The 13,973-nt window shown below is 47.0% G+C and overlaps 1 protein-coding gene across 1 annotated transcript in view; it reads right to left on the bottom strand.

The window, feature by feature from the left end:
• The window catches only part of LOC144497614 (uncharacterized), a 110,473-nt gene extending 97,709 nt beyond the window's left edge, over positions 1–12,764 (bottom strand). The window contains exons 1-3 of the mRNA XM_078219055.1: positions 12,348–12,764; positions 7,735–7,830; positions 1,555–1,788 (exon numbers count right to left, since the gene is read on the bottom strand). Of these exons, the coding sequence (XP_078075181.1) occupies positions 1,555–1,788; positions 7,735–7,830; positions 12,348–12,722 (705 nt within the window). The 5' untranslated portion in view covers positions 12,723–12,764. The remainder of the gene's footprint in view (positions 1–1,554; positions 1,789–7,734; positions 7,831–12,347) is intronic.
• Between the last annotated feature and the right edge of the window lie 1,209 nt (positions 12,765–13,973).

The following is a 13,973-nucleotide window of genomic DNA, read 5'->3' as shown; positions in this document are numbered from 1 at the left end:
AGATCTCCCCTCATTCTCCATCTTTCCAGGGAGAACAACCCCAGTTTACCCAATCTCTCCTCATAGCTAAGACCCTCCATACCAGGCAACATCCTGGTAAACCTTCTCTGCACTCTCTCTAACGCCTCCACGTCCTTCTGGTAGTGCGGCGACCAGAACTGGACGCAGTACTCCAAATGTGGCCTAACCAGCGTTCTATACAGCTGCATCATCAGACTCCAGCTTTTCTACTCTATACCCCGTCCTATAAAGGCAAGCATACCATATGCCTTCTTCACCACCTTCTCCACCTGTGTTGCCACCTTCAAGGATTTGTGGACTTGCACACCTAGGTCCCTCTGTGTTTCTATACTCCTGATGACTCTGCCATTTATTGTATAACTCCTCCCTACATTATTTCTTCCAAAATGCATCACTTCGCATTTATCCGGATTAAACTCCATCTGCCACCTCTCCGCCCAATTTTCCAGCCTATCTATAGAATCATAGAATAGAAAACCTACAGTGCAGAAGGAGGCCATTCGGCCCATCGAGTCTGCACCGATCACAATCCCACCCAGGCCCTACCCCCAGATATTTACCCGCTAATCCCTCTAACCTACGCATCCCAGGACTCTAAGGGGCAATTTTTTAACCTGGCCAATCAACCTAACCCGCACATCTTTGGACTGTGAGAGGAAACCGGAGCACCTGGAGGAAACCCACGCAGACACGAGGAGAATGTGCAAACTCCACACAGACAGTGACCCGAGCCGGGAATCGAACCTGGGACCCTGGAGCTGTGAAGCAGCAGTGCTAACCACTGTGCTACCGTGCCGCCCCCTATATCCTGCTGTATTGCCCGACAATGCTCTTCGCTATCCGCAAGTCCAGCCATCTTCGTGTCATCCGCAAACTTGCTGATTACACCAGTTACACCTTCTTCCAAATCATTTATATATATCACAAATAGCAGAGGCCCCAGTACAGAGCCCTGCGGAACACCACTGGTCACAGACCTCCCGCCGGAAAAAGACCCTTCGACCACTACCCTCTGTCTCCTATGGCCAAGCCAGTTCTCCAGCCATCTAGCCACTTCTCCTTGTATCCCATGAGCCTTAACCTTCTTAACCACCCTGCCATGTGGGACTTTGTCAAATGCCTTACTGAAATCCATATAGACGACATCCACGGCCCTTCCTTCAACCGTTTTTGTCACTTCCCAGTCGTAGTTGTAGTTCCCAGTCTCAGACCAACAGCTGTACTGGAAATGTACACTCAGGGGAGAATGGTCTGACCATTCTGAGGGTTTCTCACTCTGTATGAAGCTGATTTTCTTCATTGTTTAATTTGATGAAACTATCCCTCTCTAATATTACTCTAAACCAGCTCCAGATTTAGTCATTTCCATGTTAAAGACAGCCATTAGTGATCTTGGGTGTGAGACGGAGAAATCCAAATGTCACAGGTGATTGGGGTTATTTTTGGTCAGTGAGTTTTATATTCTAGATTTTGATGACACAACCTGCTCATTCTTCAAGACGGTGAAGCAAAGAAAAATAAAGGAAGAGTTACCGTTAAAAACTTGATGTTGTCCTGTTCACTCAGCTCTTGTTCAATATCCTGAACAGTGACTGAAAGCGATGAGATTTCCTCCGTTATCTTCTCAATCCTCTCTTTCATCTCCTGACTCTTTTTCTCTTTCTCCAGTTTCAGATCTTCCAACACAATCCTCTCTTCCTCACGGAGAAACCGGTGAAGTTTCTCAAATTCAGCTTTAATCTGTTTCTCTGTCTTTACACTTTGGTCCTTTGGAAAATATCAGTGAGATTGAAAAATCAAATGAGGTTGTTTAAAAGGTTCTTCAGTCTGAGCAGTTCTGTTCATATCAGAATATTATAGAGAAAAACATTCCCAATCCTGTTAATTCCCAATCCTGATAATTTGACAAAGAACAAAAAAAATTACAGCATAGGAACAGGCCCTTCGGCCCTCCAAGCCTGCACCGACCATGCTGCCCAACTGAACTAAAACCCCCTACCCTTGCAGGGACTATATCCCTCCATTCCCATCCTATTCATGTATTGTCAAGATGCCCCTTAAAAGTCACTCGTATCTGCTTCCACTACCTCCTCCGGCAGCGAGTTCCAGGCACCCACCAACCTCTATGTAAAAAACTTGCCTCGTACATCCCTTTAAACCTTGTCCCTCGCACCTTAAACCTATGCCCATTAGTAATTGACTCTTCCACCATCAGATGAAGCTGCTGACTATCCACTCTGTCCATGCCCGTCATAATGTTGTAGACTTCTATCAGGTCACCCCTCAACCTCCGTCGTTCCGGTGAGAACAAACCAAGTTTCTCCATAGCTAATTCTCGTAGCTAATGCCCTCCATGCCATCCTGGTAAATTTTTTCTGTACCCTCTCCAAAACCTTCACATCCTTCTGGTAGTGTGCCGACCAGATCTGAACACTATATTCCAAGTGCACTGCAGCCTATTGTGCTGACAGTTCAGCCTTCGCAGGGCAGGTTAACTAAGATTCTATAAAGCTGCAACATGACTTGCCAATTTTTAAACTCAATGCTCCGGCTGATGAAGGCAAGGATGCCGTATGTCTTTTTGACTACCTTCTCCACCTGTGTTGCCACTTTGTGACCTGTGTACCTGCACACCCAGATCCCTGTGCCTATCAGTACTCTTAAGGGTTCTGCCATTTCCCATCTGTATTGGACCTTCCAAAATGCATTACCTCACATTTATCCGGATTAAACTCCATTTGTCATCTCTCCGTCCAAGTCTCCAACCGATCTATATCCTGCTGTGTCCTCTGACAGTCCTCATCGCTATCCACAATTCCACTAACCTTTGTGTCGTCCGCAAACTTACTAATCAAACCAGTTACATTTTCCTCCAAATCATTTATATATATTACAAACAGCAAAGGTCCCAGCACTGATCCCTGAGGAACGCCACTTGTCACAGCCCTCCATTCAGGAACGCACCCTTCCACTGCTACTCTCTGTCTTCTATGACCGAGCCAGTTGGGCTGTTTATCTGATTTATTTTATACAAAGAATATTATTCCTTAATGTAGTGAAATCTAGTTAATCGAATAGATAAAGTCGACAATAGATTATCAGATGATCACTTCTTCAAGAGAGGGAGCTTTAACTGGGGGATTGAGTTGCTGATTTCTCTGTTTGCTTTAGTAGGGACTATCTTTGATTTAAAGCCTAGGTTTTGGATTCTTTCTCAAATAAAAACACCTTCTGTATGGCCTGATGTTACCCTAGGGGTGCACCCGATATCAGTGTGGGTGGGAGTAGATGTGAAACTGTTCCTGTTGTTAATGTGAGCTTACACTGGGTAACCAATTCAGGCCCGCCCAGCGTGTAACTTGTCTGCTAGTTGGGCTAACACTGCGCGCAGGTGTGAATGTGTCGGGCACTGGGTCCAATGAGGACCGGGCGGGAGGTTTAATTCTGAGGAGACTATTCCCTGAAGACTGGCAGGAGTTGTGGGGGAAGCTGAGTGAAGTTTATTTAATAATTATAAACAGCTGTGTACAGTCACTGCATCAGCACCAGGGAGGGCATGGAAGGCGTGTGGGCAAGTTGGGTGGGCTACCTGCCCCCTGTTTCACCGATGAGTGCCTGGATGTACTAGTGCAGGATGTCAGTGCCAGGTGGCACATTTGGATGCTCAGGGAAAGAAAGTGCCCCACCTGACAAAGAAGGCCTGGTCAGAGGCGACCACCCAGATCAGTGGGCACCAGGTTGTGGTGCCGTACCTAGCTGCTGTGCTGCAAAAGGTTCAATAATCTTCTGTGGTTGATAAGGGTTAGTGCAGAGGTGGCATGGACCTATGCATTGAGGTGTGGTTGGGTGTTCATTCTCCTCGGTGCTCAGAGATCTGAGTATGTGTGTCAATTGCACTGAAGCCTGCCCTGCCAAGGCTAGACTGTCAGCACAATAGGCTGCAGTGCTTTGCAGGGGAAGGTGTGCCAGTGTTAAATGGTCTGCCAATTGCTGATGTGGGGGAGGGGACATTGTGAATGAAGCTCAAGAAAGATGGAACACTCCCCTGTCAGGAGAAGACAAGTCACAATGCTGCAGAGCGCCGCTGAGCCAGTGGGGGAATCCCCAGTCTGCTGGTCCTCACTCGGAGTGAGAGAAATGCTCTCGAGCTGAATTTCCACCAGCCAGCTCATTCCTCCAGTCCTGCTGAGATCTGAGATGAAGGTAAGAGTGCAGGTCCCAGATGTGTGTGCCACAGGTACATGTCATGGAACCCTCATCAGAAAGTGAGCTGCCCCAGCCAGAGTGCCCATTGAAGCTCCAATGAAGACAGCACCGTGCAACATCTCTCCAATGTCTCAACAGGCCGCCTTGCATGTGTAGTGATGCTGATGATGGAATTGACTGATGTGGCTTCTTTCCACAGATGAGCCCACTGCACCAGCCGCAGTCGACCCCGAGGACTTCCCGCTAAGTGCCAGGAGAACATCGCTCCGGCACCTGTGTCACGCTGTACCTCAGAACCAGGCATCAGTGCAGATACTCACATATTGGTGGGCATTAGGTCATCGCCTCTGCAGATGGTGCACAGTGGTGAGGGCCCAGCACACCTACGTGAGGAGGTGGAAGAGGCAAAGTGATCCCTGGATGCTGACATTGGGAGCACTGCTGGAGACCAGGACCATGCTGAATCTGGGGCAGATGATGAGCCTCTGAAGACATCAGATGCTGCATATCCAGCGGGATGCATGGGGAGAAAGGGCAGAGATCCATGAGGGTCTGAATGCCATGGTCTCCATCATTGAGGAGTCCTTGTGGAACTTGAGCACTGTGTTAACCCTGAGCACTGAGTGCACAGCCTCCTCAATTGACAGACTGGAGAGGCAACTTAATGGATGCCCTCAGGAGTTCCAGGGGATGTGTTTGAACCTGCAGACCAGCGCACTGACTGCGACCTCAGGAGACCACTGCCAGTGTGAGTGATGGATCAGGAACCAAGTCTCTGTGCTAAGTGCTGTCCATCACTGATGAGCAGAAAGGTCCAAATGTCATTCACGCTGGTGGATGAACTTCCTGTTGTTTCTATGGCTCCTGCAGAGTTTCACTGGCTGTCTTGTCTGGAGACAATACACATCTTTTTAGCCTGTCTTGATGCTCTCTCCACTCCCATTGTTTTGTTTCTTAAAGACTTGATTAGTTGTAAGTATTCGCATTCCAACCATTATTCATGTAAATTGAGTCTGTGTCTTTATAAGTTCTGTTTGTGAACAGAATTCCCACTCACCTGAAGAAGGGGCTTAGAGCCTCGAAAGCTTGTGTGGCTTTTGCTACCAAATAAACCTGTTGGACTTTAACCTGGTGTTGTTAAACTTCTTACTGTGTTTACCCCAGTCCAACGCCGGCATCTCCACATCTATGGCTCCTCACAGGGCATTCCGAACGAGGGCAGCAGCTTCTCCACTCTCTGCCATGATGATGCCACAGTGTCTGCGGAATGCCCAGCCATGGGGCTGGATTCTCCTCCCAGCCAGAGACAACTCAGGCTCCACCAGCCAGAGGACAACCACCAACGGCCACCTGGAGAGCAAAGTCAGCAGGCTGCCTCCAATGTCATTGCCAGCGAGGGGAGAAGGGGAAAGTCGTGATGAGGGGTGCACCAAGACACAGCACCCAGAGGCGTCAATCTAAGGCACCTTGAGCACAATAGGGACGTGTCAAGGGTGACATTATTTGTCATTTTGAAGCTTGTGTTAGGGATGGCAATTGTGTATGTTCTTCTCCTGTTAATCTAAGCTAATGTAAGCATTTTCTTTAATGGGATGAGATGTTTTGAACAGTGGCCAGATGCTGCATGGGCTTGTAACTGTATAGTGTTTGCAATCCCTTGGATCAGTCAAAGTATCAGAACGCATCTTGAACAATCCAATGGACCTCTCCACCACCACTCTTGTGGATGCATAAGTCACAATCCCTGGAGAGGCATAACCCCCAATGGCATGGACCTCAGACATTATCAGCAGATTGGTGCTTTGCCTGTATACTCTAACCAATGAGTAATGGTGTCTGTGGCATTCTCTCCCACCTTGGTCTCCCTGCTGGCCCCACACCAACTGAGCCCGTGCCTCTTAACGGTCTCTGGCTGGGATCCTGCCTGCACTCACCTTGCCTCCTCTCCCTCCTGTCCCTCTGTTCCTCTTCAGAGGAGATCACACCAGCTGAATACAATCTCCCCATTAGAGCAGATACAGAGGACCAGTGCCTTGCAAATGAGGGATCACTGTGCTCCAATCCTCACGGAAATTTTCCTGTGATGATACAGTCCCGAAATGCTGAAAGGGCACGCTAAAAAAGCTAAAGAATTACTGAGAAACTCAGGAACAATTCTGTACTCACACAACGATGAGCTCACAATGACAGAGAAAGTGTTGCTGCTCTGCGGGCCACATACGATTTTCACACATGCATGGTGATGTCGGGAAATTGTGCTCAATGTCGTTTCATGAAATTTTATTCTCGACCAGGTCAGACACACATCTGAGCATAAAATTCTGGCCCGCGTCCAGACTATCAATCCTTTCTTAATTTGAAAGACCCCTATCAGGCCCCCCGTCCCCCATACTCCTTTTCAGAGAAAGCAGCCACAGCCAGTTCAATCTTTCCAATTTAACCTCTTTTAAATTTTAAAGTTTATTTGTTAGTGTCACAAGTCGGCTTACATTAACATTGCAATGAAGTTACTCCGAAAATCCCCTAGTTCATAGAAATCATAGAAATCATAGAAACCCTACAGTGCAGAAGGAGGCCATTCGGCCCATCGAGTCTGCACGACCACACTCAACGTAGTTGCCACACTCCGGCGTCTGTTTGGGTACACTGAGGGAGAATTTAGCATGGCCAATGCACATCTAGCCAGCACATCTTTCGAACTGTGGAGGAAACTGGAGCACCCAGAGGAAACCCACGCAGAAAGGATATTATTAAACTAGAAAGAGTGCAGAAAAGATTTACTAGGATGCTACCGGGACTTGATGGATTGAGTTAAAAGGAGAGGCTGAATAGACTGGGACTTTTTTCTCTGGAGCGTAGGAGGCTGAGGGGTGATCTTATAGAGGTCTTTAAAATAATGAGGGGCATAGACCAGGTAGATAGTCAATATCTTTTCCCAAAGGTAGGGGAGTCTAAAACTAGAGGGCATAGGTTTAAGGTGAGAGGGGAGAAATACAAAAGTGTCCAGAGGGGCAATTGTTTCACAGAGGGTGGTGAGTGTCTGGAACAAGCTGCCAGAGGTAGTAGTAGAGGCGGGTACAATTTTATCGTTTAAAAAGCATTTAGATAGTTACATGGGTACGATGGGTATAGAGGGATATGGGCCAAATGCGGGCAATTGGTATTAGCTTAGGGGTTTTATAAAAAAAAGGGCGGCATGGACAAGTTGGGCCGAAGGGCCTGTTTCCATGCTGTAAACCTCTGTGACTCTATGACACGGGGAGAACGTGCAGACTCCGCACAGTCAGTGACCCAAACCGCGAATCGAACCCAGGTCCCTGGTGCCATGAGGCAGCAGTGCTAACCCCTGTGCCACCGTGCCACCCACATAGTTCCGGAATCAACCTTGTGAATATTTTGTACACCATCTCCACTCTCTCTTTATATCTATAATATGAAACCAAAACTCTGCACCTTGTAATTCTATAAGTGTGTACAGAATGGAGAACAAAATAAAATCAGAAATACCTGAATGTGGGTTAATGTTCTCTCACAATCACTTTTTACAGCGTTCCATTCCCCCTTCTTGTCCTGGACTGGCTTCAGTGAGTTTCGCAGTTCCTCCTGAACAGAAACATCAATTAATTTGTACAATTTTCAGAAATACACACCCAAAAATTAAATAACATTTGGTTAAAATTAAAATTCTGTGAGCTCTCAGGTTTTTATGAGGCTTCAGTTTCTTCATGTTCAGCAGTTTAATGTAGACTTTCAGCTTGCTGTCTGTGTAAAACTGGTGTTTGGGATCAGTCACCAGATTTAGGGACCACCTGACTTTCTATTTACATTGAAATTAGGAATAACAAAGAACAATATGTTGCTCGAGATATGAAGTTAAACCATGCTTTGATTTTTATGTTTTAAACTGTATTCAGAAATTATCTCTACTGTTCGTGTGTTCATTCGACTGTTCAGCCCATTTCTTTTCTGTTTCTGCCTCTTACTAATGAACAACTCTGATGTAGACATCATAACGTCAATAAGTGATTACCACAGAAGTTCTGCCACAGAAGTTGTAATAAAATGTTAACCTAGTGAGTTAGTCATATCTCAAAGAGTTACCTGTGACACATTCAGCAATAGTTACCACACCAGGCAGTTTTATCTATTTTGGGTTGCTTCTGAAATAGAGCAAATCAACTGGTTTTACAACGCAGGCTTTCTTCTCAGAGGGTGGTGAATCTCTGGAATTCTCTGCCCACTGAAGTGGTGGAGGCTACCTCGTTGAATATGTTTAAATCACGGATAGATGGATTCCTGATCGGTAAGGGAATTAGGGGTTATGGGGATCAGGCGGGTAAGTGGAACTGATCCACTTCAGATCAGCCATGATCTTATTGAATGGTGGGGCAGGCTCGAGGGGCTAGATGGCCTACTCCTGCTCCTATTTCTTATGTTCTTATGTTCTTAGATGCAATTTGCTGTTGGCTGAGTTCTCAAAACAGCTACAATTGCATAGGTTGGATGCTTCTGATATAGTTTTTTCCTTTTTGATCTTCCCTTATCTGAACTAGCCTCTTAAAGTAAAGTTTATTTATTAGTCACAAGTTGGTTTACATTAACACTACAATGAAGTTACTGTAAATTCCCCTAGTCGCCATACTTTGGCGCCTGTTCAGGCCAATGCACCTAACCAGCACGTCTTTCAGACTGTGGGAGGAAAGTGGAGCACCCGGAGGAAGTCCATGCAGACACAGGGAGAACGTGTAAACTCCACACAGACAGTGACCCAAGCCAGGAATCGGACCAGTGTCCCTGGCGCTGTGAGGCAGCAGTGCTAACCACTGTGCCACCGTTCTTCAGAAGTCAAACTTAATTACCTTCATTTCGTGAGTTTACATTTTAGAATGCAAAGTCTCCTCCTTTGAAATGCTAATACATCTTCAGACCCTTTATGTTCTATTTCACATTTTTACCAGCTTGCCCTCGGAAAGCATCTGTTTGCAATGTTGCTAGTTTCATCAAAAGTACGAGCACTAGCTGCATTAACCTAACCAAACTGTCCCTGACTTTAAGCAGTCCCATCGTTTTTTAAAACATATAACCAGTCACAAATATTCCAATTTATTGGGTGTACCTGATATTTTCATGTTATCATTATTTTTCTCCAGCAGCTTGTATACTTCTTGCCTTTTGAATATCTCTGAATCTAATTGCTCTATTATTGCTAGTTGTGCCTTAAGACCATAAGACCATAAGACATAGGAGCGGAAGTAAGGCCATTCGGCCCATCGAGTCCACTCCACCATTCAATCATGGTTGATTTCAACTCCATTTACCCGCTCTCTCCCCATAGCCCTTAATTCCTCGAGAAATCAAGAATTTATCAATTTCTGTCTTGAAGACGCTCAACGTCTCGGCCTCCACAGCCCTCTGTGGCAATGAATTCCACAGACCCACCACTCTCTGGCTGAAGAAATTTCTCCTCATCTCTGTTCTAAAGTGACTCCCTTTTATTCTAAGGCTGTGCCCCCGCGTCCTAGTCTCCCCTGTTAATGGAAACAACTTCCCTACGTCCATCCTATCTAAGCCGTTCATTATCTTGTAAGTTTCTATCAGATCTCCCCTCAACCTCCTAAACTCCAATGAATATAATCCCACGATCCTCAGACGTTCATCGTATGTCAGGCCTACCATTCCTGGGATCATCCGTGTGAATCTCCGCTGGACCCGCTCCAGTGCCAGTATGTCCTTCCTGAGGTGTGGGGCCCAAAATTGCTCACAGTACTCCAAATGGGGCCTAACCAGTGCTTTATAAAGCCTCAGAAGTACATCCCTGCTTTTGTATTCCAAGCCTCTTGAGATAAATGACAACATTACATTTGCTTTCTTAATTACGGACTCAACCTGCAAGTTTACCTTTAGAGAATCCTGGACTAGGACTCCCAAGTCCCTTTGCACTTTAGCATTATGAATTTTGTCACCGTTTAGAAAATAGTCCATGCCTCTATTCTTTTTTCCAAAGTGTACGACCTCGCACTTGCCCACGTTGAATTTCATCAGCCACTTCTTGGACCACTCTCCTAAACTGTCTAAATCTTTCTGCAGCCTCCCCACCTCCTCAATACTACCTGCCCCTCCACCTATCTTTGTATCATCGGCAAACTTGGCCAGAATGCCCCCAGTCCCGTCATCTAGATCGTTAATATATAAAGAGAACAGCTGTGGCCCCAACACTGAACCCTGCGGGACACCACTTGTCACCGGTTGCCATTCTGAGAAAGAACCTTTTATCCCAACTCTCTGCCTTCTGTCTGACAGCCAATCGTCAATCCATGTTAGTACCTTGCCTCGAATACCATGGGCCCTTATTTTACTCAGCAGTCTCCCGTGAGGCACCTTGTCAAAGGCCTTTTGGAAGTCAAGATAGATAACATCCATTGGCTCTCCTTGGTCTAACCTATTTGTTATCTCTTCAAAGAACTCTAACAGGTTTGTCAGGCACGACCTCCCCTTACTAAATCCATGCTGACTTGTCCTAATCCGACCCTGCACTTCCAAGAATTTAGAAATCTCATCCTTAACGATGGATTCTAGAATTTTGCCAACAACTGAGGTTAGGCTAATTGGCCTATAATTTTCCATCTTTTTTCTTGTTCCCTTCTTGAACAGTGGGGTTACAACAGCGATTTTCCAATCCTCTGGGACTTTCCCTGACTCCAGTGACTTTTGAAAGATCATAACTAACGCCTCCACTATTTCTTCAGCTATCTCCTTTAGAACTCTAGGATGTAGCCCATCTGGGCCCGGAGATTTATCAATTTTCAGACCTTTTAGTTTCTCTAGCACTTTCTCCTTTGTGATGGCAACCATATTCAACTCTGCCCCCTGACTTTCCTGAATTGTTGGGATATTACTTGTGTCTTCTACTGTGAAGACTGACGCAAAGTACTTATTAAGTTCCTCAGCTATTTCCTTGTCTCCCATCACTAGATTACCAGCGTCATTTTGGAGCGGCCCAATGTCTACTTTTGCCTCCCGTTTGTTTTTAATGTATTTAAAGAAACTTTTACTATCATTCCTAATGTTACTGGCTAGCCTACCTTCATATTTGATCCTCTCCTTCCTTATTTCTCTCTTTGTTATCCTCTGTTTGTTTTTATAGCCTTCCCAATCTTCTGACTTCCCACTACTCTTTGCCACATTATAGGCTCTCTCTTTTGCCTTGATGCATTCCCTGACTTCCTTTGTCAGCCATGGCTGCCTAATCCCCCCTCTGATAACCTTTCTTTTGTGCCTTCAGCTGACTAGGCCTCAAACTCTGGAACTTCCTCCTTTAAACTCTGCCTTTCTTCTTCGGAGACATTCCTGATAAACTACCTCTGTGGCCAAGGTTTTGACCATCTGTCCTAAGATCTCCTTATCTCATTGAATCATAAAATCCCTACGATGCAGAGGGAAGCCATTTGGCCCATCAGCCTGCACCGACACTCTGACAGAGCATCTTGCCCAGCCTCTATCCCTGTAACCTCACATATCAACACCACTAATCCCCCTAACATACACATCTTGGGGACAGTAAGGGGCAATTTAGCATGGCCAATCAACCTAACCTGCACATCTTTGGAGTGTGGGAGGAAACCGGAGCATCCGGAGGAAACCACGCAGACACGGGGAGAATGTGCAAACTCCACACAGTCCCTCAAGAATTGACCCTGGTTCCTGGCAGTGTGAGGCAGCAGTGCTAACCACTGTGCCGCCGTGCCGCCTCCAATTTGGGAGGCAAGAGATTTCCCAGTGCACTGGGAGATTGGGGACCCTGCATAATGGCATCCCAAGATCTCTGCAGCTGGCTTTACCATCGAGCTCAGGCTCCACCTCCTCCCCCCTACTGGCGAGAACCGCATTCTGGCTCCTTTTTTGCACTAAGTGCCATAAGATTGCAACTCGCAGCTCGCTGAAAACAGCCGTCATGGTGCTCTCTCATTTCTTGCCTGTAACTTTGAATTCTATTGTAAGCTTGCATCCTGAGTAATTACATAATAAATACTGAGAGACACTCAAACCCAAATCTATGGCTGTTCCCTGTCCAGGATTCTGTTATCTGTTTCTGTGTTTTATTTTACACAGGATCTCCTCACCTTAAACTCTTCAGCAGCTTCTTCCACTGGCAGCACCTCATGGTTTTGATGATTTTTTGAAGTCTGACAAACGACACAGATGGGCTGATTGTCAGTTTTACAGAAAACTTTCAGCTTCTCCTGGTGACGGCTGCATTCCAGCTGAATTTTATCACCTTTATCACTTTTTACAAATGTCTCCACGATGTTGGAGAGAGTGCGGTTGGGTCTCAGATCCCTGGAGGAAGTCTCCTTTCTACAGATGGGACAGGAGGCAGTGTCAGCTTTCTCCCAGTACTGGGTTATACAGGATCGACAGAAGCTGTGATCACAGTCGATTAAAACAGGATCTTTATACAGATCATGGCAAACAGCACAGGAAAGATCAGCTTCCATCTCGACAGACTGATCACCTTGTTCTGTGCTCTGGGTAAAATGGTGATCAATGTTCACTGGGATAATTACAGTTCCACTTCCTGATTCCAGCAGTAATATTATAAACCACGCCCAGAAAAGGGTGAGGAAAATATGTAATATAAATCAGATAAACCAAAGTCAGTCACAAATGTTGTTGAGGAATCTGCCACCCCGACAGACCTGACTGTGTCTGCTCCTGTAAAAATGTAGATTTTTATTACCATAATACCATCAACGTCGTTCTCATGTAAAAGTCAACCTACAACATATAGCCACAAAATTCAAACTCTATTTCTATGTGCTGACACAAGCTGACTCTCTCGCTCGCTGGCCCTCTCGCTCGCTGACTCTCTCACTCGCTGACTCTCTCACTCGCTGACTCTCTCACTCGCTGACTCTCTCACTCGCTGGCCCTCTCGCTCGCAGACTCTCTCGCTCGCAGACTCTCTCACTCGCTGACTCTCTCACTCGCTGACTCTCTCACTCGCAGACTCTCTCGCTCGCTGGCCCTCTCGCTCGCAGACTCTCTCGCTCGCAGACTCTCTCGCTCGCAGACTCTCTCACTCGCAGACTCTCTCGCTCGCAGACTCTCTCGCTCGCAGACTCTCTCACTCGCTGACTCTCTCACTCGCTGACTCTCTGGCTCGCTGGCCCTCTGGCTCGCTGGCTCTCTCGCTCGCTGACTCTCTGGCTCGCTGGCTCTTTCGCTCGCTGGCCCTCTCGCTCGCTGGCTCTCTCGCTCGCTGACTCTCTCACTCGCTGACACTCTCGCTCGCTGACTCTCACTCGCTGACTCTCGCTCGCTGGCCCTCTCGCTCGCAGACTCTCTCGCTCGCAGACTCTCTCACTCGCTGACTCTCTCACTCGCTGACTCTCTCGCTCGCAGACTCTCTCACTCGCTGACTCTCTCGCTCGCTGACTCTCTCGCTCGCTGGCCCTCTCGCTCGCTGGCTCTCTCGCTCGCAGACTCTCTCACTCGCTGACTCTCTCACTCGCTGACTCTCGCTCGCTGGCTCTCTCGCTCGCAGACTCTCTCGCTCGCTGACTCTCTCGCTCGCTGGCTCTCTCGGTCGCTGACTCTCGCTCGCAGACTCTCTCGCTCGCAGACTCTCTCACTCGCTGACTCTCTCACTCGCTGACTCTCGCTCGCAGACTCTCTCGCTCGCAGACTCTCTCACTCGCTGACTCTCTCACTCGCTGACTCACTCGCTGACTCTCTGGCTCGCTGGC

Source organism: Mustelus asterias, chromosome 8 (genome assembly GCF_964213995.1).
Source record: "Mustelus asterias chromosome 8, sMusAst1.hap1.1, whole genome shotgun sequence".
Lineage (NCBI taxonomy): Eukaryota > Metazoa > Chordata > Chondrichthyes > Carcharhiniformes > Triakidae > Mustelus > Mustelus asterias.
This window is presented reverse-complemented; position numbering and strand designations above follow the sequence as displayed.